At 45.0% G+C, this 21,176-nt stretch overlaps 1 protein-coding gene across 1 annotated transcript in view; it reads left to right on the top strand.

The window, feature by feature from the left end:
• ASPH (aspartate beta-hydroxylase) overlaps window positions 1-21,176 on the top strand; it is a 396,229-nt gene that overhangs the window by 117,975 nt on the left and 257,078 nt on the right. The window contains exons 6-8 of the mRNA XM_082258996.1: window positions 247-523; window positions 1,028-1,095; window positions 4,848-4,919. Coding sequence (XP_082115122.1) covers window positions 247-523; window positions 1,028-1,095; window positions 4,848-4,919 — 417 coding nt within the window. The remainder of the gene's footprint in view (window positions 1-246; window positions 524-1,027; window positions 1,096-4,847; window positions 4,920-21,176) is intronic.

Below are 21,176 nucleotides of genomic sequence, written 5' to 3'. Positions count from 1 at the left end.
ATTACTCCTCTCAACTCTGAACAAAGATTATTTTGGATGAAATATTCCTCAGTGGCGTTGTGCAGGTATCTGACTGACCCTATATTGTCAACACAAGCTCATCCTTACAGTTGCCCTTTCCATCTGCATGGTTAAATTGACTCCACATGGGTTGAAGTATGTACCATTTCAGTTTGTTCTAAATTATACAATCATTGCTTCTGTGTCTGTGTTTTTTTTTTTTTCCTCCCTAATATGTTCTAAAAGTTAAAGAGGGTATAAAAGAGCAACTGAAAAAGGTAAAGGAAAAATATCTAGCACCGTTAAAAGACAAATTATCCAAAGAGCCAAAAGAGAAGGATCCAAAGCGCAGAGAAGTAGACAAACCCAAAAAGGATTCTGACAAAGGAAAAAAAGACCAAGAAAAGACTGAACCCAGGAAGAAAAAGGACGACAAGCCCAAAGAGGTCACAAAGCGGACAACGAGTGGAAGAACATCCAGTGATAACCGTGATAGAAAGACTGATAAAAAGGCAGACAAACAGTAAATTGGTCCTCCTCAGAAAGAATGCTTTACAAACTTGTAAGTCTAGCAGTATCTTCTTAGAAGGTATTAGTGTTCTGCTGAGACAGATTTAATTGTGCCTGTCACCTCTACACATCAGAGGAAGCCATTTTAGGTGCTTAATCACTTTTAGGTCAGGTGATTAGGTGCTAAGGATACTATAAAGCAGGGGTCCTCAACCCTGGCCTACAGGGCCCACTAACAGGCCAGGTTTGCAAGATAACTGAAATACATCACAGGTGATATAATTTGCTGCTCAGTGATTGCAGTACTCTAGTCTGCATCTCCCCAAGGTAATACTTAAAATCTGGTTTGTTAGTGGGCCCTGAGGACCGGAGTTGAGGACCACTGCTATAAAGAACTGTTCTCCCGTCCTCTAGCTAAAGAAGACCATATAAAGTTCGATATGTGGCTGTATTACATACCGCAAAAACCTACAGATACTTCCATTTTACCTAAAGGCACAATATGGTGCTTCTGCAGTGAAAAGTTTGTAAACCTAGCTTCACAGAAATCGTCTACTACATGGGAAGTAATGGGCACTTCAAAAGGTGAAGAGCATGTTATTGGTTTAGCTTATAACAGTGGTCTCCAAACTGTAGCACACGGGCGGGACGCGACCCCTTGCTTTCCTTTATTCGGTCCTTGAGGCACTATTCCACCCACTAACACCAATGATGGGGCACTATTCCTCCCCCTAATACCAAAGATGGGGCATTGTTTACTCTCACTGGAAACTGCCCCCCTGAAGGACAATAAATTGGCCCTTTTTGTTTGGAGACTGCTGGTTTACAAAATTGTCATCTTAGTTGTGTGTAGACAGCAGGCACATTTTAACTACAAGAGTGACAGTTTGTTTCAGCTCCCTAAATAGTGCTTTGAATTTGTAATTTTGCAGTATTCAGTTTTTATATGTACATAACTAATAAAGTACAGTAAGCCTTGTAAAGTAGTTTGGGATTGACAGTGTTGCATCATAAAACCACATGAGTTTGCTCAGCCATGTTTTCTACACCCAAGCTGATAAGACAACCAGTAAAATAAACTTTTATTTAATCTTTTTCTATAGTGTGTGTGTTACATTGTTTTTTCTAGCACTGTATTTTTTGCACTACAATACTAAAGTGAACCTAATGTGGTCTAAAAAATGATGTAAGCTAGCCATACATGCATAGCTTTCTGTTGTTCAGCCACTTGCTGAAAGAGAAATCAAATGGATTCCTCCAGCTACTCGGTTTAGCAGATCTCCCGTCCTGGCTATTGTGTTCAGCAGCAACTGCAGCTGCCTGAATGCCCTAACATTGGCTCCATCTGAGAGGATGAAGTCACTGTTCAGATGACCATTTTCCACCTGGCTGCTCTAATTCTTTGCTCAAGCCTTGTTAAGTTAGGTGGTGCCGACAGGGCTATCCGCGGCTCAAATTGTGGCCAGTTCAGCAGGAATGGATTGAAACTTGAGCCATGCATGGCCAGCTTAATATAACACTAGTGCTGAATTGCAGAGTGTCTTTCAAGTACCATTGTAAAGCAGATCAAATGTGGTTGAATGAAAGAAAATTGTATTCTGATAGTGGGAGGTTTTCCAGCCGTCAGAATACAATGATCACTGCTGGCAGCTATACCAGCTACTTCAAACAAAAAAAAGCCACATGCTGGCTGTACTGAAGTTATTTTTTATTTAAGGATCTTATATAGCGCTGTCAATTTACGCAGCACTTTTACATATACATTGCACATTCACATCAATCCCTGCCCTCAAGGAGCTTACAATCTAAGGTCCCTAACTCGCATTCATACATGCATAGTAGGGCCAATTTTTACAGGATCCAATTAACCTACCAGCATGTCTTTGGAGTGTGGGAGGAAACCGGAGTACCCAGAGGAAACCCACACAGGGAGAATATGCAAACTCCAGGCAGGTAGTGCCGTGGTTGGGATTCGAACCAGCGACCCTCTTGCTGCTAGGTGAAAGTGCTAACCACTACACCACTGTGCCACCAGTTGATCGATAGATCAACCTCAGCACAACCAGCCTGCCCATAAATGGTTTGAAATTTGACTGGATCCTGCTGAATCTTTGGCTGACTTTAGTCTTTAAACCAAGCCCTTTGTCCGTATGGATCTACTGCACTGCAGAAAGTCTCTCAATGCCAAGATAAATTCACCTTTGATTGCCTGTCAAATACCAGAATATCTACTATCTACTACAGTTCTGCCATTTGTCAGATGAATGATGGGGAAATGTTACCCCCAACATTTCAGATTTCTGATCTGTATATGTACCATATACTTGTGTGAAGTATCCTGTTCTCTTTGTATTTCTTCCTTTCTGTAAAATCGCTGGTGTTGCTGCCAGTCCCAATGCTTTCTTATTTTAAACTGGCAAGACTAGGCATAGAAGCACATCCTTCACAGCATGGTCAGTTTGCCGGCTGTGCTAGAACAGCCTGGCTGTCCTTCAATGGTCAGTTGTGCTGACGCTCTCCCCACTGCACAGCCATTCACTGGGAAGCGCATTGTACCGCTGTTTCTCCAACCCCACCTCTGTAAGTCCCTTATGCAGCTGAGTACAGAGATTGTGATTACTTATTAAAAAATAAAGTGTGTGTGGTGTTGTGTTTTTTTTTTTTTTTTTTTTACTATATATTTTAATATGATCTGCCCTCACTTTAAGAACTATAAAGTATCACAGCGAAGTGCAAGTACAGGCTACTTTGTCCATCACAGTTTTTAAAGTGAAGAAAAATAGAACTTTCACAACTTTACTGTAGTTCATGCCAGGGTACAATTCACATTATATACGGGCTATCCATAGGGTGGATCCATTGGTTTTATAAAGGTTTTGGCAACTACTTAGGATTAAAAGAAACCTGTACTATGATAATATGGAGGCTGTTGCCACTGACCTGTCTCTTTGGAAATGCTGGTTCCCTATCAATGCCGATCCAGTGATTTTTAATGCTACCCGAAGCACTGACCAGAAACAAGTGTGCGGATAAGAAATTCAGATTTGCTAAGCTTATATGTTCCAGATCAGAAGGGCAGAAAATAGTGAGGCTAGAGATAGCCAGGCAACAAGGTTTTTGTAGAAAGATGTCTTAAAGATTTAGAGTGTATGGCTTAAATATAAGGCTTTAGGTATATTGGATAACGATGTCCTCTACAAAATCACTGGATGTTTGTTTTCCCTACAAGTGATCTAAAAGCAATTGTAATTTCTTGGTTTGATGTCTATGCTTCAATGAGCACCCCACCTGTTTGCCATATCCTGAAATTGGCTTTACTCCAAATCAACCATTCTTAATACCACCTTGTGCCATGGATATTTCTCTTACAATGACCAGGTTGCTGGTGTATTCATTCCAACTTGACAATAGTTTTGAAGCTTTATTGTACTTTTGACCTCAAGCAAAGTGGACAGAACTCTGCTCACACATTCTACAAATGAGTTTAAAACTATGCAAGGAAATATTTACAGGGGTTTGGACTACCTACCCTCAAGGCTTTAATTGCTTGAATACTCTAGGCTACCTCACTGTGTAACCTAGTCTAATAACTGGTAACTTGATGTCTTAAGCCTTTGACCTTTTACAAGCTGCATATTCCCAACACTAATCACCAAAGTGTTTTATTAATGCCTGCTTTACCTTCTCTATTGTTTAGTGAAATTGTTACTCATAGATATGTAGACCTTTAGTGTGTGAGTTTGCATATAATGAATGGCAAGAGACCACAGTCCTGTCCAAAAGTATTATACTTGCTTTTGGTGACAAAGAATTGGGACCTTTGCACCTACACAAATCTATTTTAACCTGAAATGGTAGTAGCCAGCACCTTTTTAGTAATAAGCTATGTAAGGGCTAGATGAGCTAATGGTTTTGCATTTCTCAATTGATCTATATTTGCACAGTGTCTTTCAATTTTGCGGAAAAAAACATGCAGGGAAGCCATTCTTCTTTGTTACATAAAGCAAGAAAGAAAAATGACCGTTCCAAACAAACTGCACTAACCACCAGATATAATGTAACTGGAAAAGCCAAGCTTGCTGTAGTTAATTACATCCTGTTGAATGCGTACCGAATATAAATCTTTCAACACTTGACTCTTACTAATGGAAGAGATTCATTGAAACGGATGCTGTTTATTTTAACACCACTCAAACAAATGTAATTTCATTCATTACAATCTAAAAGCAGACAAGTTTTGATGACATGAGCAAACATCATTTTTATTCAGTTAACATATGTGTATAATATTGAAATTCCCTTATTGTTTTAATAATCTTTATAACCGGTAAATGCAGGACTGAAAGATAGAGATCTGGCAAAACAAGAATCTAAAGAATCTGAGACTGATTCACAAGGATCCCCAGAAAGTAAGTCTGTATTGTATTCAGGTCTCTATTACTTTAATAAACTTTTTCTTATCTTGTCTCTCTTCCTGTAGTTTTTGTATAACTGTACCTTATTAGTGCAGTATATCTTCAGATACACTCACGCTGTATATAGTGAAATTGGATGATTAAGCTCCTGTGGTAAATGCAGGTCCAAATTGCAGTTTAAATATTAAAAGTCCATACAAAGTTTCCATGCAGGATTTTCAGCTTGAGCAAAAACACAAATAACAGAAAATACCGAGCCATTTGGAATGCCCCCAGAAACATCATTTCCTGCTTGTGTGATTGGCTTACTGATTTTCCCTGAAGTCTGTGCTAAGGTAAATGTAAATGTCACCCCCCCCCCCCCCCCCGCAACAAAAATTTAATTTTTTTTTTGTGGGATACTGCCAGAGGGAAATCACATCTTGTGGCACTTTCACACTGATGCGATGCATTTATTTATTTTTTCTTTGCAATGCAGAGCAGAGTATTTTCTGAAAGCATTCAGAACTTTTGATCCTCTTTCAGGAAACCCACCAACACAGCCCAATGTAGTAGAAGTCTATGGCAAACCCTCAAGAAAACTTTGCCTCGTCAATGTGAAAGCACCCCAAAGGAATACAGATCCTGCCACTTTCCTCATTGGAACCTTGTAAGGGTAGCAACTGATTGATAATTATAGTGTCAGTCACATTCACTTTGTACATGGACACAGAAAAACATTGAAGGACACAGCGCTTCATAAATAACTACTGGTTTATATTGCCTCCTCCAGGAGTAGAACTAGGCAGAACTAAAAACACCTGGCTACGCCCATGGGTCACCCTCAACTGGTATATAACCCCCCCCCCCCTTTGCTCTAGGTATTCAGTTTTATTTGCTGGAATCTTTTGGTCCTAGCAATTTGTTTTTCCTGCCTTGCATCTTCTTTATTTTTTTTCTTTTTTTTTCTTGGGAGATCTACAATCAAGTGCCGGGCTGGGCGATGGGCTCGATAATCTAGATCCAGTGGTCCCCTCAGCCAAGCCAGTGAGCGCGTGCAGACCACAGCTACGTGCTAGGTCGGCCGCGACATAGCCTCACGGACAGAGGCTGGCCCGCAAGTTAAACTTCTCAGGGTTGCATGTAACCGAGCGCTGGTCTGAGTCACGGCGTTCTCTTGACCGACAGCACCCCTTCTTCGGTGGCAAGGCATTCTGTCTGGAGCATCACTCGCCCCTTGAAAGTATGGTGAAGGCAAGGAAGTCTTCTTCCAGAATATACCATCGTTCGTAGAAAGCGTACGTTTCTTGGTGTGAGTCAATTGGCACTCATCCTCGCTCCTTTTCTGTGGCTCAGATCTTGACATTTTGTCAGCGGGGCGTTGAGCAGAAGTTGGACTTGAGTACTTTCAAGGGCCAGGTGTCTGCCCTGGCAATCTTCCTTCGGCGACTCCCTAGCCTCACACTCTTTAGTTCATACCTTTTTATTCAGAGGGTTCGACATGTGACTCCACCTGTATGGGCTCTTTTGCTGCCATGGGATTTAAACTTGGTGCTCTCGGTTCTCCAGAAACCTCCATTTGAGAATATTCGGGAGATTCCCTTGCCTACGTTGTCCCAGAAGGTGGCATTCTTAGTGGCTATTACATCGGCCCATAGGGTGTCGGAGTTGGTGGCATTATCTTTTTGTAGTCCCTATTTGGTGGCCCATAGAGATAAGGTGGTTCTTTATCCCTGTCTATCGTTCCTACGTAAAGTTATCTCGGACTTCCATTTGAATGAGGACATTGTGTTGCCTTCCTTGTGTCCCAAGCTGCCTCATCCGAAGGAATTTACTCTGCATACCTTAGATGTGGTTCGAGCGATTCTGGTGTATCTGGCAGGCACAGAGTCCTTTCGGAGGTCAGACTCTAGCTTTTTGTGGTCACACAAGGACCAAAGAAAGGGCTGGCCGCTTTTTCGGCTACCATCTCTAGAGGGATCAGGCAGATGGTCACTCAGGCCTATTCTATTAAAGGTCGGGTTCCTTCTTTCCCTGTCCCTGCGCATTATTTATTTCAGGTACTTGTATAGCGCTGTCAATTTATGCAGCGCTTTACATATACATTGTACATTCACATCAGTCCCTTTTCTCAAGGAGCTTACAATCTAAGGTCCCTAACTCGCATACATACAAAGTAGGGCCAATTTTTTTTATAGAGGATCCAATTAACCTACCAGCATGCATTCTACTCGGGCACTTAGTAGTTTCTGGGCCTTCTGTCATTAAGTGTCAATATCTCAGGTTTGCAAGATGACCACTTGGTCGTTGGTGATACTTTCACCAAATTCTACAAAGTAGAAATTTTGTTCTCTGCGGATGCTTCTTTTGGCCGCAAGCTTTTGCAACCTACTGTTAAGTGGGGCTGTTCCCTCTTGAGGGGTGTTTTTCTTTAAATGTTTCTTTCAGATGGGCCTCCTGTGTCCTGGTTAGGACTCTTACGTTTAGCCTTGGGTTATTTTCCCCACCCCTCATTTTCCTTTTGCCACTGTGTTTGTACGTACTGGTAGTTATGATATATTAAACGCTGTGTCAGTCGATGACTGAAAGAAAATGGGGATTTTTGGAATTACCCTAAAATCCATTTCTCCGATTTCATCGACGGACACAGCAGCCACCCCTCTATGGACTTCTAATACTGCTTGCTACTAAACTGAATACCTAGAGCAGAGAGGGGGGTTATTTACCAGCTGAGGATGGCCCATGGGTGTAGCCAGGTGTTTTTTTTTTTTTGTTCTGTCTAGTCCTACTCCTGGAGGAGGCAAAAAAACAAAAAGCAGTAGTTATGAATTATGGAGCGCTGTGTCCGTCGATTTAATTAAGATAAATTGATTTTACGGTAAGTACAAATATTCAATTTTCTTAAGAATAACCAAAGGTAGGAATCTGCAACAAAGTTTATTAAAAACCTTGTAATATACATAGATCCATTTTTTTCCTTCTCAAGAGTGGAGTTACTCTTTAATAAAATCAGGGATGGAAAGTAGTATGTCAAAGGGATGGAAAGTAGTATGTCAATTGAGAAGGGATTAAAAAGTAGTATGTTGATTGAGAAAAAAAGGTAGACCATTGGAATTCTACAAGTTTCAAGAGTAAAGCCTATTCTCAGTTGTTGGGACTGATCGGCTGCAGTTCACCTTTCATAGCAATAACCAGTTTCTCTTACGTCCTCCGACAGTCGCCGCCTCTTCATATTCGTCACATATGGGTATTAGACTTTGCTCCGAAGGAGTAGCTAGGCAACAGAATATGTTAACAATAAAGCTTTAACATATCCCACCCTCAAGGGGTGGTCCCCTCAGTCAATACCCTCCTACTTCCTGCAACCATATCTCAGTTTTAATGTCTAGCTTGTCAGGAGTGGCTGGCTCTCTCTGTGCTGGGACTTTTTGTCCCAGACTCTTTCTTCTTTTTAATATTTTGTTTGAGTTTTCTCTCTACCTTTACTTAGCTGTTATTTTTGTCAGCATTAGTTAGTTCTTCGGACGAAGAGGATCATGCGGACTGGGTCTCGGGCTAATCCCCCTGGTCGCAGGTCGTGGGTCAGTGGCTTCCCAGTCTGCCATCGAGCGTTCAGCCAGGTAACGCTCCTGGCACAGTGAACGACCCATCCCTGTTCGGTGCAGGGATGATTGGTGAGGTGGCTACCTCACCGGACGCTGTGCGGTTTCTGAACCGCCATTGTGTGCGTCTTGTATTGCGACTCTCCCTGCCTCATGTGCAGCGGCTTGTTCGCCTGTGCGGGTTCCCCACGCCATGTGAGGTAAGTGTATTTATGTGGGGACCTGTCTGTCTGGGGGGGTCTCAGTCTGGGACTGTGTAACCTGCCTTTGAATCACACTGCTTGTCTCCCTATCTCTCGGCTGCATGCTGTGGGCTGCAAGGGGGGGGGGGAGCTGTATGACACTGAGTATGTCAGGCTGGGCAGTGTGAGGAGCTGTGTGCTGTGGGGCATGTTTTTAATGGCATGTTGGGGCATATACAGCGATCGCTGCGGCGATCTAACATGTATCCATATAATGGGATAAAATTGTGTGTGATTTTATGCACTGTGGAGCGGCGATTTCGGCGCCAAACGACGCCATTTTACCGGCGCCCGCTCCGGCCGCATGGTTTACATGCACGGCGGCCATTTTCTTGTAGCCTCCATAGGCTTACATAGAGCGCCCTGGCAGCATCACTTCCTCTCTCCTGGAAGCACCGATCGAGGCAGCAGCAGCGGCAGAGTCTCCTCAGGTTTTATCCTTCTATTCCTGTGTTCCATTGCCTGTATTCAGTCTGTATATTCCCTGTGGGGGTCTCATTGTGCCTGAGTGTGGTGCGGTGGGCTGCGCTTGCCGCGCTTGCTGTAAGGGGGCAGTTAACCCTTGGTTGTCTGGCATACAGGGGCAATGGATTCTCAGGAGGGCAAGTTTCCCACAGTATTGGTGGAAAGCCAGGGGACCGCTGTTTCCCCCCCAGGGGGGGATTTAGCCACTATTGTGGCTGGCCTTGCTGCACAGGTGCAAATGCTGGTGGCTGCTCAATCGACTAAACGGCCCAGAGTTGCTCTGTCCTCTGATTCTGAGGGTGAAGGTGATGGGGCTGTTCTGGCAGGGACCCCCCTATCGGGGTCCCGCTCCTCTCTTGATCTAGTGGGGTCTGAGGTAGAGGCTGAAGTTGAGGGGGTTGATAATTCTCCCCCTGGCTCGCCTGAAGAGCTTGCAATCATGGATGAGTTGATTGCTTCCATTAAGCAGACGCTACGTTTGCAGGACGAGGTGTGTCCCCCGGCTGCCTTGGCGGCTTATGGGACGCAGAGAAAACGCAGGACGCCGCAGGTTTTTCCCTGCAATGCTGATTTTCAGCGCGCTGTTAAGGACCAATGGCGCGATTTGCGCAAGCCTTTTGCGGTACCAAGTAAATTTAAGCTGCGTTATCCTTTCTCGCCTGCCACTGATGAACGGTGGTGTGTGCCTCCGCCAGTGGATCATGCTATTGCGGTTTTGAACAAAGCCACTGCGATCCCTGCAGAGGGATCCCCTGTTTTCCGTGATGCCACGGATAGGAGACTGGAGTCTCTTGCCCGTCATACTTATTCTGTTACGGGTTCTATGCTTAAGGCTCTGTTTGCTTCTCTCATGGCGGCCCAGGCGATCGCAAGTTGGACGCAGATGCTTAGGCGCGTCCTGGTGGCCGATTCGGCCTCGGCGGCGACCCTGGATATGGTGGATCAGATCCACCAGGGTGTCATGTATCTGTGTGATGCGGACCTGGACCTGATTCCGTTGGCTGCACGTGTGCACAGCGTGGCGGTGTTGTCTCGCCGCCTGGTTTGGTTGAAATGTTGGTCGGTGGACCAATCTTCACGTAAAACCTTAGCCAATCTGCCTTATGATGGGTCTCGACTTTTTGGGGAGTCCCTGGATGTGTTGATTAAGGGGATCACCGGGGGTAAGAGCACTCTCTTGCCCCATTTCCCCAAGGCTAAGGGGGCTTCTGGGAAGAAGCATGCTAATTTTCGGCCCCCTCAGGGGTCCTTTCGTGCCTTTCGGCCGCACTACAAGGGCAAGCCGTTCAAAGGCCAAGGCTCTCAGAAGAAGCCCTGGTCTGGGAAACAGAAGTCCGGCCAATCCGGACCTGCGGCCCATAACAGTTCGGCCTGAAGGGGCGCCCTCACCCAGTTTTGGGGTGGGGGGACGCTTGCTCGGTTTTCTTCAGCCCTGGTTGTCCCGTGTGAGGGACAGATGGGTTCTGGAAATCGTTCGATCTGGTTACAAGATCGAGTTTCTCTCTCGGCCGGAGAGCAGATTCTTTCCCTCAAATCTTCAACTGTCTCCAGAGCGCCTGCGGGATCTGCACCTGGCGGTGCGGGACCTGAGGGCTCAGGGAGTGGTGGTTCCGGTGCCTCATCGGGACAGATTTCGGGGGTTTTATTCCAATCTGTTCACCGTGCCCAGGAAGGAGGGCAAGGTTCGTCCGATTCTGGACTTGAAAGCTCTGAACCGCTCTGTGCGGGTTCGCAAGTTCCGCATGGAATCCCTGCGCTCGGTGGTGGCTGCCCTGGTTCCGGGGGAATTCATGGCCTCCATCGATTTGAAGGATGCGTACCTTCACATCCCCATATTCGAGGGTCATCAGAGGTACCTTCGATTTGCCATTGCGGAGGATCACTACCAGTTTGTGGCGTTGCCCTTTGGGCTCGCCTCGGCTCCGCGGGTCTTCACCAAGGTGCTTGCACCGGTTCTGGCATTGTTGAGAGCCCAGGGCATTTCTGTCCTGGGGTATCTGGACGACATCCTGGTTCGGTCTGCGACCAGACAGGGTCTGGAGAAGGACCTGTCTGTCACGATGCAAACTCTGCAGGAGTTTGGTTGGACGATAAATGTTCCAAAGTCGACACTGAGTCCGTCGGTTCGTCTCCCCTATCTGGGAATGATACTGGACTCGGTGCAGGCGAAGGTCTTCCTGCCGGAAGACAAACTCAGGACTCTTCAGGAGGAAGTCAGGTCCCTCAGGGACGTTCCACACTCGTCTCTGCGGACGGGTATGAGATGTCTGGGATTGATGGTCTCGGCCTTCGAGGCGATTCCTTTCGCGCAGTTTCACACGCGGGGTCTCCAAGCGGAGATCCTGTCCAGGTGGGACGGGCGACCTCAATCTCTGGATCTTCAGATCTCGTTGAGTCATCGCACCAGGGAAAACCTTCTGTGGTGGCTCCAGTCCCCGTTGGTGTCCGGGGGCAAGTCGTTTCGTCCGATCTCGTGGACGATAATCACCACGGATGCCAGCCTGTCGGGCTGGGGTGGTGTTCTGGGCGTTCTGTCCGCCCAGGGGACCTGGTCGGAGGGGGAGTCTTCCCTCCCGATCAACATTCTGGAATTGCGTGCGATAAGGCTCTGTCTTCATCGCTGGACGGACCGGCTGCAGGGCTGCCCGGTTCGGGTGCAGACGGACAATGCCACGGCGGTGGCCTACATCAACCACCAAGGGGGCACCAGGAGTGCCCGAGCGGCTCGAGAAGTGGCCGACATTCTGTCTTGGGCCGAGACTCATGTCCCGGCGATAACGGCGGTTCACATTCCGGGAGTGGAGAACTGGCAGGCGGACTATCTGAGTCGCCAGACCCTGGATCAGGGGGAATGGTCTCTCCACCCGGCTGTCTTCCAGATGTTGTGCGCGAAGTGGGGTCTTCCAGATGTGGACCTGTTCGCGTCTCGCCTCAACTACAAGGTAAAGAGGTTCGTGGCAAGGACGCGCGACCCTCGGGCAGACGCGTCGGACGCGTTAGTGGCCCCGTGGCATCAGTACAGGCTGATGTACGCGTTTCCACCGATTCAGTTGCTGTCCAGGTTCCTTCGCAGGTTGCACTCGGAACGCAGCACGGTGATTCTTGTGGCACCGGACTGGCCTCGCCGGTCCTGGTACGCAGACCTCGTGAATCTGGCGGTCGACGTCCCTTGGCGTCTGCCTCTTCGAGACGATCTACTGTCTCAAGGACCGATTTACCATCCTGCTTTACAGTCGCTGGCTTTGACGGCCTGGCTGTTGAGACCGAGGTCCTGAAGGAGAAGGGTCTCTCTCCAGAGGTCGTTCATACTTTGATCAACGCGAGGAAGTCTTCCTCGGGGAAGGTTTATTACCGTACTTGGAAGGCCTATTTTGCCTGGTGTGAGTCCAGGGGGTTTTCGCCCCGCACGTACTCGGTTTCCCGTGTGCTGTCTTTCCTTCAGACGGGTGTCGATCAGCGTTTGGCGCTGGCTACGATAAAGGGTCAGGTGTCGGCGCTGGCCGTTCTGTTTCAACGTCCCGTGGCTTCCAACTCCTTGGTTGGCACTTTTATTCAGGGTGTGCGGCATCTGGTTCCTCCTAGGAGGGATCCTTTGCCCCCTTGGGACTTGAATCTCGTTCTCTCTGTGTTACAACGTGCTCCTTTTGAACAGATCAGGGTGATCTCGTTGTCTATGTTGTCCAAAAAGGTCGCCTTTTTGGTGGCGATCACTTCGGCTCGCAGAGTGTCGGAACTGGCGGCTTTGTCCTGCAAGTCTCCGTACCTGGTTGTTCATTTGGATAAGGTGGTCTTGCGACCTAATCCTTCTTTTTTACCGAAACGAGTTTCGGAATTCCATCTTAACGAGGATATTGTTTTGCCTTCGTTGTGCACGAAGCCTAAACATCCGAAGGAGGTGAGATTGCACTCTCTGGATGTTGTTCGGGCGATAAGGGTTTACCTTAAATCGACTGAGTCTTTTCGTAAGACTGACTCCTCGTTTATTCTTCCAGAGGGTCCTCGGAAGGGCATGGCGGCTTCGGCCTCTACCATCGCCAAACTGATCAGGCAGACCATTGAACAGGCCTATGCCTTGCAGGGGAAGGTTCCCCCTGTGCCTGTGAAGGCGCACTCTACTAGATCACTGAGTACGTCTTGGGCCTGCCGTCATGGGGCTTCTGTAGCCCAGGTGTGTAAGGCGGCGACTTGGTCGACCGTACACACTTTCACAAAATTCTACAAAGTAGATGTTCAGGCATCGGCGGATGCTTCCTTTGGCCGCAAGGTTCTTAGTGCGGCTGTTCCATAGGGTCCCTTGTTGGGGACTCCTGGCTGTTGGGATAGTTTTTTGTATCCCCTGGTTTTTTTGTCTTTTCCTGGGTTGTTGCTCCTGTTGAGCACTTATTTTTGCTGTTGCCCAGCTGGTTTCCTTCCTTTGGTAAGGTTCCTTTCTTTGATGTGGAGACTGCGTTGCCTTTCGGCGCGGATGCGTTTCCCACCCCTCATGTTTGCACTGCTTTGGGACGTCCCCATATGTGACGAATATGAAGAGGCGGCGACTGTCGGAGGACGTAAGAGAAAACGGAATTTTTGTAAAATCTTACCTGTAAAATTCCTTTCTCTGAGTCCTCCGACAGTCGCCGCCCCCGCCCCTCTTTTGGGGTTTGAATGTATACTCTACTGCTATTCCACTAAAACTGAGATATGGTTGCAGGAAGTAGGAGGGTATTGACTGAGGGGACCACCCCTTGAGGGTGGGATATGTTAAAGCTTTATTGTTAACATATTCTGTTGCCTAGCTACTCCTTCGGAGCAAAGTCTAATACCCATATGTGACGAATATGAAGAGGCGGCGACTGTCGGAGGACTCAGAGAAAGGAATTTTACAGGTAAGATTTTACAAAAATTCCGTTTTCTCAGGAACAATAGTAGGCATCTGAAGTCATCCTACACACACTATTGGGGTTCTCTTAGCACTCAGTTTTTAATGTAGACAACTGCAAGACAGTGGAACACCCACATCACTTAGTGTGAACCCAAAATTTAGGATTTTCTTTTATATTAGCTTTTGATGATCATGGTAAAAAAGACAAATGGAGAGGGTGAAACTCCCTAACGGGCTCAGAAAGCAATAAAACCTGACAGGTGTTCTAATCCCTCTCCATTCTTTACAAAAGTAAGAAAAAATTTTGCCTTTAGTTTACTTTAACATCTAAGCAGATATCTGCTGCCCTCAAAAAGCCTGGGAGTAGCCCATTTATAGTTATCTGGGGTATGAAAGTTTTTTTTTTTTTTTTTTTTTTCTTCAAATCTATTTAGCTGCTCCCTTCAAATAGAAAAAGTGGAATGCTTATCTCTCCAGTGGGCAGCAAGGGGAACCTCACTGTCTTCATCGGCTCTGTGAGCATCTGCTATGTACTTTGTTCCCAGTCCCTCACTGGTTGCTGCACTTCTGGCGGCTGTTGCATCACTATAGTGCATAGTGGTGCGCGCAAGAAACTGAGGCAAGGATTTACATTTCTGCCCATCTAGCCTTGAGAGACAGCACATCCCAATTGGTGTAGCTTTAGTCTACTACAGTTAAACATTATGGGTAGGTCATCTCCCTGCCTCTGGTGTCTCTTCCATGAATCCAAATGCTGCTGCATTGGGATTAGCTGCTATTACTAAGTGATTTACAGTTACATTAGGTGCATTTAAAAATATATAAAACTACATTAAATGTATATAGATAAAAACAATACTTCTGCCTTTTTTTTCCCCTCCCTGCTGGCTCCTGTCAAATGTAAATTTGGCACAGTTGTCTGGCTCCACCCATACAGCCATGTTATTTATTCACAGAAACTTGTAAGTTAAAAATGACGAATCCCATCTTCCACGGTGATGTCACCGCACTTGTAGTCCATTGGTATCTCTCCAGTAGGGATCGTCCAATATTGTTTTTTCAGGGCTGATACCGATTTTCCAGCCACCCTTCAGGCCGATAGCCGATATTAGGTGCCGATATTCTGCACATTTTAAAGTTTTTTTTTTCTTTTGGTTTTTTTTTTTTGTTTGCTCATTTAAAAAAATAAATCTACTGTAACTGAGCACACCCGCTAGCTTCTACAGGTCAGTCCACTTAAAACTAATATCAATCTGCCAGAACTGATCAGGGGCTGCTAAGATCTTTCATTTTAAAGCAAATTTCAACCCATGGCTCCCGCTGCCTTTAGTGTCTACTGTGAGGCCAGAAAGGGAAGAGCAATGCTGGAGCCAGGTCAGCACTGGTTCAGTAAAAAAAGGCAGGTAAGGGTTTACCCTTACATATACCCAGTAAAGTGACTGACCTCCGGTTGTACACAGAAATTAAACAAATCCTCCTACATTTGTTGTACCTGTCTATTTGCAGTCTTCCCTTCTCTACATCCCTTCAAAGTGCTGAATTTAGAGCTTGTCTGAGAGTTCTGAAAAAAAGTAGGCGGAGAGCTGAAGTTACACTCTGTAAAGCTCAATGAGGAGAGTTTTGAGCGATGATTGGATGGAAGAGATCCACCCCTTTACACAGCTCACAGGAACAGGAGGTTGTCAATCTGCTGGAGATCCCACCCCTGTCACCATTTTTCTCTTGGTGTCTTGGAAAATTTGTCAGAAATGGTTCATGCTGATAGACGATTGAAGCCGCAGACAGAAATGAGACTTGGTGCTCTTAATTGTACACGCTATAGAGAGATATGCTTTGTTCATATTTCATTTCTGAGGTTTACAACAACTTTAATGCAAGGAATGCATTAAGATAAATGTTTGACTTAATAACCATTTTAAAGTAAAAGTTAATTTTATAAAACACCCCCCCCCCCACCCCCCCTTTGTGTTGTTTTAGAGGCATACTAGATAAGAGGGGGGGGGGGATCCCATAGGGTTTTTTTCTGGTTGTCTCCACAACAGCAACCTATTGACACTGGGCTGTGGAGGTTCCCAAAGTACTTGATTATGAGGGATGAGTATTGGGGGAAGTAAAGTACAATGAGCCTGATTTTTAACAATGTTATTTTGTCCTTGTGTGCATGACAAGTTCCCACAAATCCATCCAGAAGTAAGGAATAGCTGGTACACTGAACAATACCTTGCATAACAAATGTCAATAGAATGAGAACAATTGTGTGCAAGCACTAAAAAATGTCAGTTATTCTGATTAGGTCCTAAAAATGTCACCCTGTTTCCACACCAACATGAATGTGGCTTTTACAAAAATCTGTCAATATAACTTTCCAAATAAATTTATTTGTGGAATTTGGACCCACATTTTTAATGTTTTATTGAAAAACAAAAGCATCAGGTACACACTGTTCCTGAATGCTCAGATTTCTGCACGGGTGCTGCAGCTGGTTATTTTGTGAGTTTGATCCAGTTTACATCAAAGATACAGATTTGTGTAAAATCTATATTTTTCTTCTGGGACATATAAATGTGCATGCCCACTGCAGCCCTGAGAGTTGCCAATACGTTTTTTTTTTTTTTTTTTACCAGTTAGCCAATTGCAACCCCTGTGCAGTAGAACACCCATCTAGTTAAAACACACAAAAGTAGAACATGTGCCTAGCCGAAGGATTCTCAGGTGATGGTGGATGAAGGATCTGACCAATAAACATCCATCCTTTAGGAACACCATGGCAAAAACACGCTGATAAACATGATGATGGCAGTAGTGCACTTGCTGTATTAATACTGAACAGACACCCTTGTCCTTATTTTTAACAGAAGTATTATCAGAAAATGTGTTTGTAATCATCAGTTCTTGACCGCCAATATCAATTATCAAGGGGGTATCTCCCGAGTTCCCAAAGACCTGTGGAACTTTATAGCACTGAAATCCTGTCTGACACACAAACGCCTTTTTTAAGTGACGCATCAATCAATGCAGTTCAAAGTGTATTTTAATGAGTACTGTAAACCAGTGGGAAAGCCATCTGATGCTTTGTTAGTAGGATCTAGTGATATCTCAGAGTATGAGGCACAATGTAGATACATGGGTTGAATCCTCATCCTTTATATTGCCTCAGGCCACTGAACTAGAGTATAAGGCAATGCATAGCTGGAATCCTCACCCTCTGTATTGCCACAGCCCATACTGTAGATGCATAGGTTAAAATGTTTGCCCTCAGTGTTGCCACAGCCCGCTCAACAGGAGTATGAAGCACTTCATAGATACATAGGCTAAATCCTCACCCTTATTATTGCCTCAGCCCACTGAACTGATTGTATGTGGCACTACATGGATGCATAGGTGGTAAACTCACCATCTGTATTGCCCCAGCCCACTCAACAGGAGTATGGGGCGCTACGTAGATACAAAGGTTGAATTCCCACCCTTAATATTGCTTCAGGCCACTGAACTGATTGTATGAGGCACTACATGGATGCATAGGTGGTATCCTCACCCTCAGTATTGCTGCTGCTTACTTAACAAGAGTATGAAGCGCTGCATTGGTTGAATCCTCACCCTAGGTATTGCCTCAGATCGCTAAACCAGAGTATGTGGCACTACATACTGTAGATGCATAGGTGAAATCCTCACCCTCAGTATTGCCACAGCTCACGCAATGGGAGTATGAGGCACTATGTATCTTCATAAATGGAATCCTCACCCTTCGTATTGCCTCAGGCCACTGAACTGGCGTATGAGGCACTACATAGATGCATAGGGGGAATCCTCAATCTCCGTATTTCCACAGCGCACAAAACATAATCTCATGAATGCTAAAGTCCTCACTAATTTAATTTAACTCCTAATTTAGACTAGTAGGGTTTGTGTACACCATAACACGTAGTAATGCAATACACTGTAGATCTGTGTTGCCATCATGTACAGTGTGCTGCATCGCACCACAACCCACAGATGTACTATATATTCTCTTTGCATTGCAAAACCAAAAACATTGTCTCCAAGTCCTACTGAGATTATGCCCGGAACGTGTATAAAATGTTTATACAATGCTTTAAAATTAAGGATAGGCGCTCCACATTAATGGCCCATGAGTTCAGAGAGACTATATGAAGGCTGTAGTTCATGTGTATATACAGTGCCTTGAAAAAGTATTCATACCCCTTGGATTTTATGTGATAGACTAACACAAAGTGGCACATAATTGTGAAATGGAAGGAACATGATAAATGTTTTTAAAAATAAATATCTGAAAAACTCATACAAGCTTTGTACAGCTAGAGAGTGAAAGATTTGCCTACTCTTCTTTGCAAAATAGCTCAAGCTCTGTCAGATTAGATGGAGAGTGTCTGTCTGTGAACAGCAATTTTCAAGTCTTGCAACAGATTCTCAATTGGATTTAGGTCTGGACTGTGACTGGGCTATCCTAACACATGAATATGCTTTGAATTAAACCATTCCATTGTAACTCTGGCTGCATGTTTAGGGTCGTTGTCCTGCTGGAAGGTGAACCTCTGCCCCAGTCAAGTCTTTTGCAAGCTAACAGGTTTTCTTATAAGATTTCCCTCTATTTGGCTCCATCCACCTTCCCATCAACTCTGACCAGCTTCCCTGCCCCTGCTGACGAAAAGCATCCCCACAACAGGATGATGCCACCACTATGTTTCACTGTGGGGATGGGTAGTTCAGTGATGTGCAGTGTTAATTTTCTGCCACATATAGCGTTTTGTATTTAGTACAAATGGTTCAATTTTGGTCTCATCTGACCAGAGCACCTTCTTCCACATGTTTGCTGTGTCCCCCACATGACATCTCTCAAACTGCAAATGGTACTTCTTTTGGCTTTCTTTCAAAAATACCTTCTTCTTGCCACTCTTCCATAAAGGCCAGATTTGTGGAGTGCATGACTAATAGTTGTCCTGTGAACAGATTCTCCCACCTGAGCTGTGGATCTCTGCAGCTCCTTCAGAGTTAAGCCTCGAACACACGTACCGATCGTCGGCCGAACGATCGGCCGTCTTTTGTCCAGGGCTGTCGTGTCTGTTGAAAACTGCAAAAGACTGCACACAAATTTTTTTGGCCAACAACAGCCGACTGCAGAAGTGATGTCATGTGATGGTTAACTTTCCTTGTCTTTTTTCTTTTCTGAGCATGCCCAGTCTTGCTAATCTGCTGTCTGTCGGCCGAAATCTGTACTGACTGGCGAACAATCGGCCGTTCTGGTGTTGGCCAACAAAAATTTTAATGCTTGCACGACAGATTCTGTTCGGCCGAAAATTCGCTGTCGGAAGCATCATACTAACAAGCCTACAATCGGCCGATCGGTCATCGGCCGAATATTTACGGCCGACAATCGGTACGTGTGTACGGGGCATTACTCTTGGCGGCTTCTCTGACTAATGCTCTCCTTGCCCAGCCTGTCAGTTTAGGTGGACGGCCATGTCTTAGTAGGTTTACAGTTGTGCCATACTTTTTCCATTTTCAGATGTTGGATTGAACAGAGCTCCATGAGATGTTCAAAGCTTGGGATGTTTTTTTTTTTTTATAACCTAAACCTGCTTTAAACTTCTCCAACTTTATCCCTGACCTGTCTCGTGTGTTCCTTGGCCTTCATGATGCTCTTTGTTCATAAGGTTCTCTAAAAACCTCTGAGGGCTTCACAGAACAGCTGTATTTATACTGAGATTAAATTACACACAGGGGGACTCTTATTTACTAATTGACTTCTGAAGGCAATGGTTTCACTAGATTTTAGCTAGGGGTATCAGAGTAAGCCCCCGTTCACATCAGCACAGTTTGACATGTCAAATTACAGTCTATTGGCGGCAATGGCACTGTCTGCACTACTTTTGGCAACTTCAGGGGCGATTTTTCAATAGATATCTGTGCATGAACCAGCACAGATGTCTTTTCAAATTGGCTCTGAACTCGCACTGAAATGCAGGTTCGAAATCGTCTGAGTTCAGCAGAACTTGCACGATTACAAACGCACATTCAATGTGAATGAGGGCTGAGTACAAATGCATGCTACACTTTTCAGATATTTCTAAAAAAATTTGAAAACCATATATAATTTTCCTTCCACTTCACAATCATGTGCCACTTATGTGTTGGTCTATCACATAAAATCCCAATAAACAAAGTTTACGTTTTTTTGGTTGTAGCATTCAAAATGTGCAAAATTTCAGGGGGTAAGAATACTTTTTCAAGCACTGTACTGTATGCATATACTTAGCACTATACAATAACCACAGCGCACATCTCTGGCAAGATTTTCAGAACTGTTTCAGTGTTTAGACTTTTACATTCATACTAAGATCTGTTCTATATATCCCTTGCTTTTATTCCAAGCACTACATGTGCTCTTGTCCGACTGGCAAACACTGAAACCTAATTACTTTAATTGGCATCAAGCACGCCGTAGAGATTGATTTACCATTTAGATCAATGGTTGGATGTATTGTACTGCTGAATGAGTGCATTTGGAGGGGGCTGAGTCAGATTGGTCTTGATACAAGCAAAGTTGAATGTTCATTACATAAATAGTTTAAGTGTTCTGTAATGAGTGGAGACCCAGCTGCAGTACAGAGATTTACCGTACCTGCGTGGTGCAGTTTGTTTGAGATGTATCAAGCATGAACCATAATTGTGCTAAGCTTAACTTTCTCAAGGGTTGAACTGCGTGCTGGCTTGTAAAATAAAGTTTAGGGCCATCTGCTAAGTGCAGTACCCAGAAGCAACTACTGATTGGTCTGACTGGTGAAGAATGAATGTGCATTTGCTATTTGTTTAGGCAGTTTGCAGTATTGTTGATTTTGTATATTATTAAAGCAGAACTAGACCCTCGTATCCTTTTACAGCCAAGGGAGCTGCCATCTTGGCGTGTGTGTGTGCAATTTTCATGGTGCTGCACATTTGACCAGTTGTGCTGTCAGCCATTTAATGGCTTGACAGTTCAGTTGCGAGCACAAATAACTACGACAGTTCCCATTTCATTGCATGCCTTGAATGTGTTTTGGGAAAATGAAAGATCAGTAAATTTAGTTCCACATTAACCACT

Source organism: Pelophylax lessonae (assembly GCF_965119305.1).
Source record: "Pelophylax lessonae genome assembly, chromosome: 5".
Taxonomy (NCBI): domain Eukaryota; kingdom Metazoa; phylum Chordata; class Amphibia; order Anura; family Ranidae; genus Pelophylax; species Pelophylax lessonae.
The sequence above is the reverse complement of the archived record's forward strand: the minus strand, read 5'-3'. Positions and strand labels throughout refer to the sequence as shown.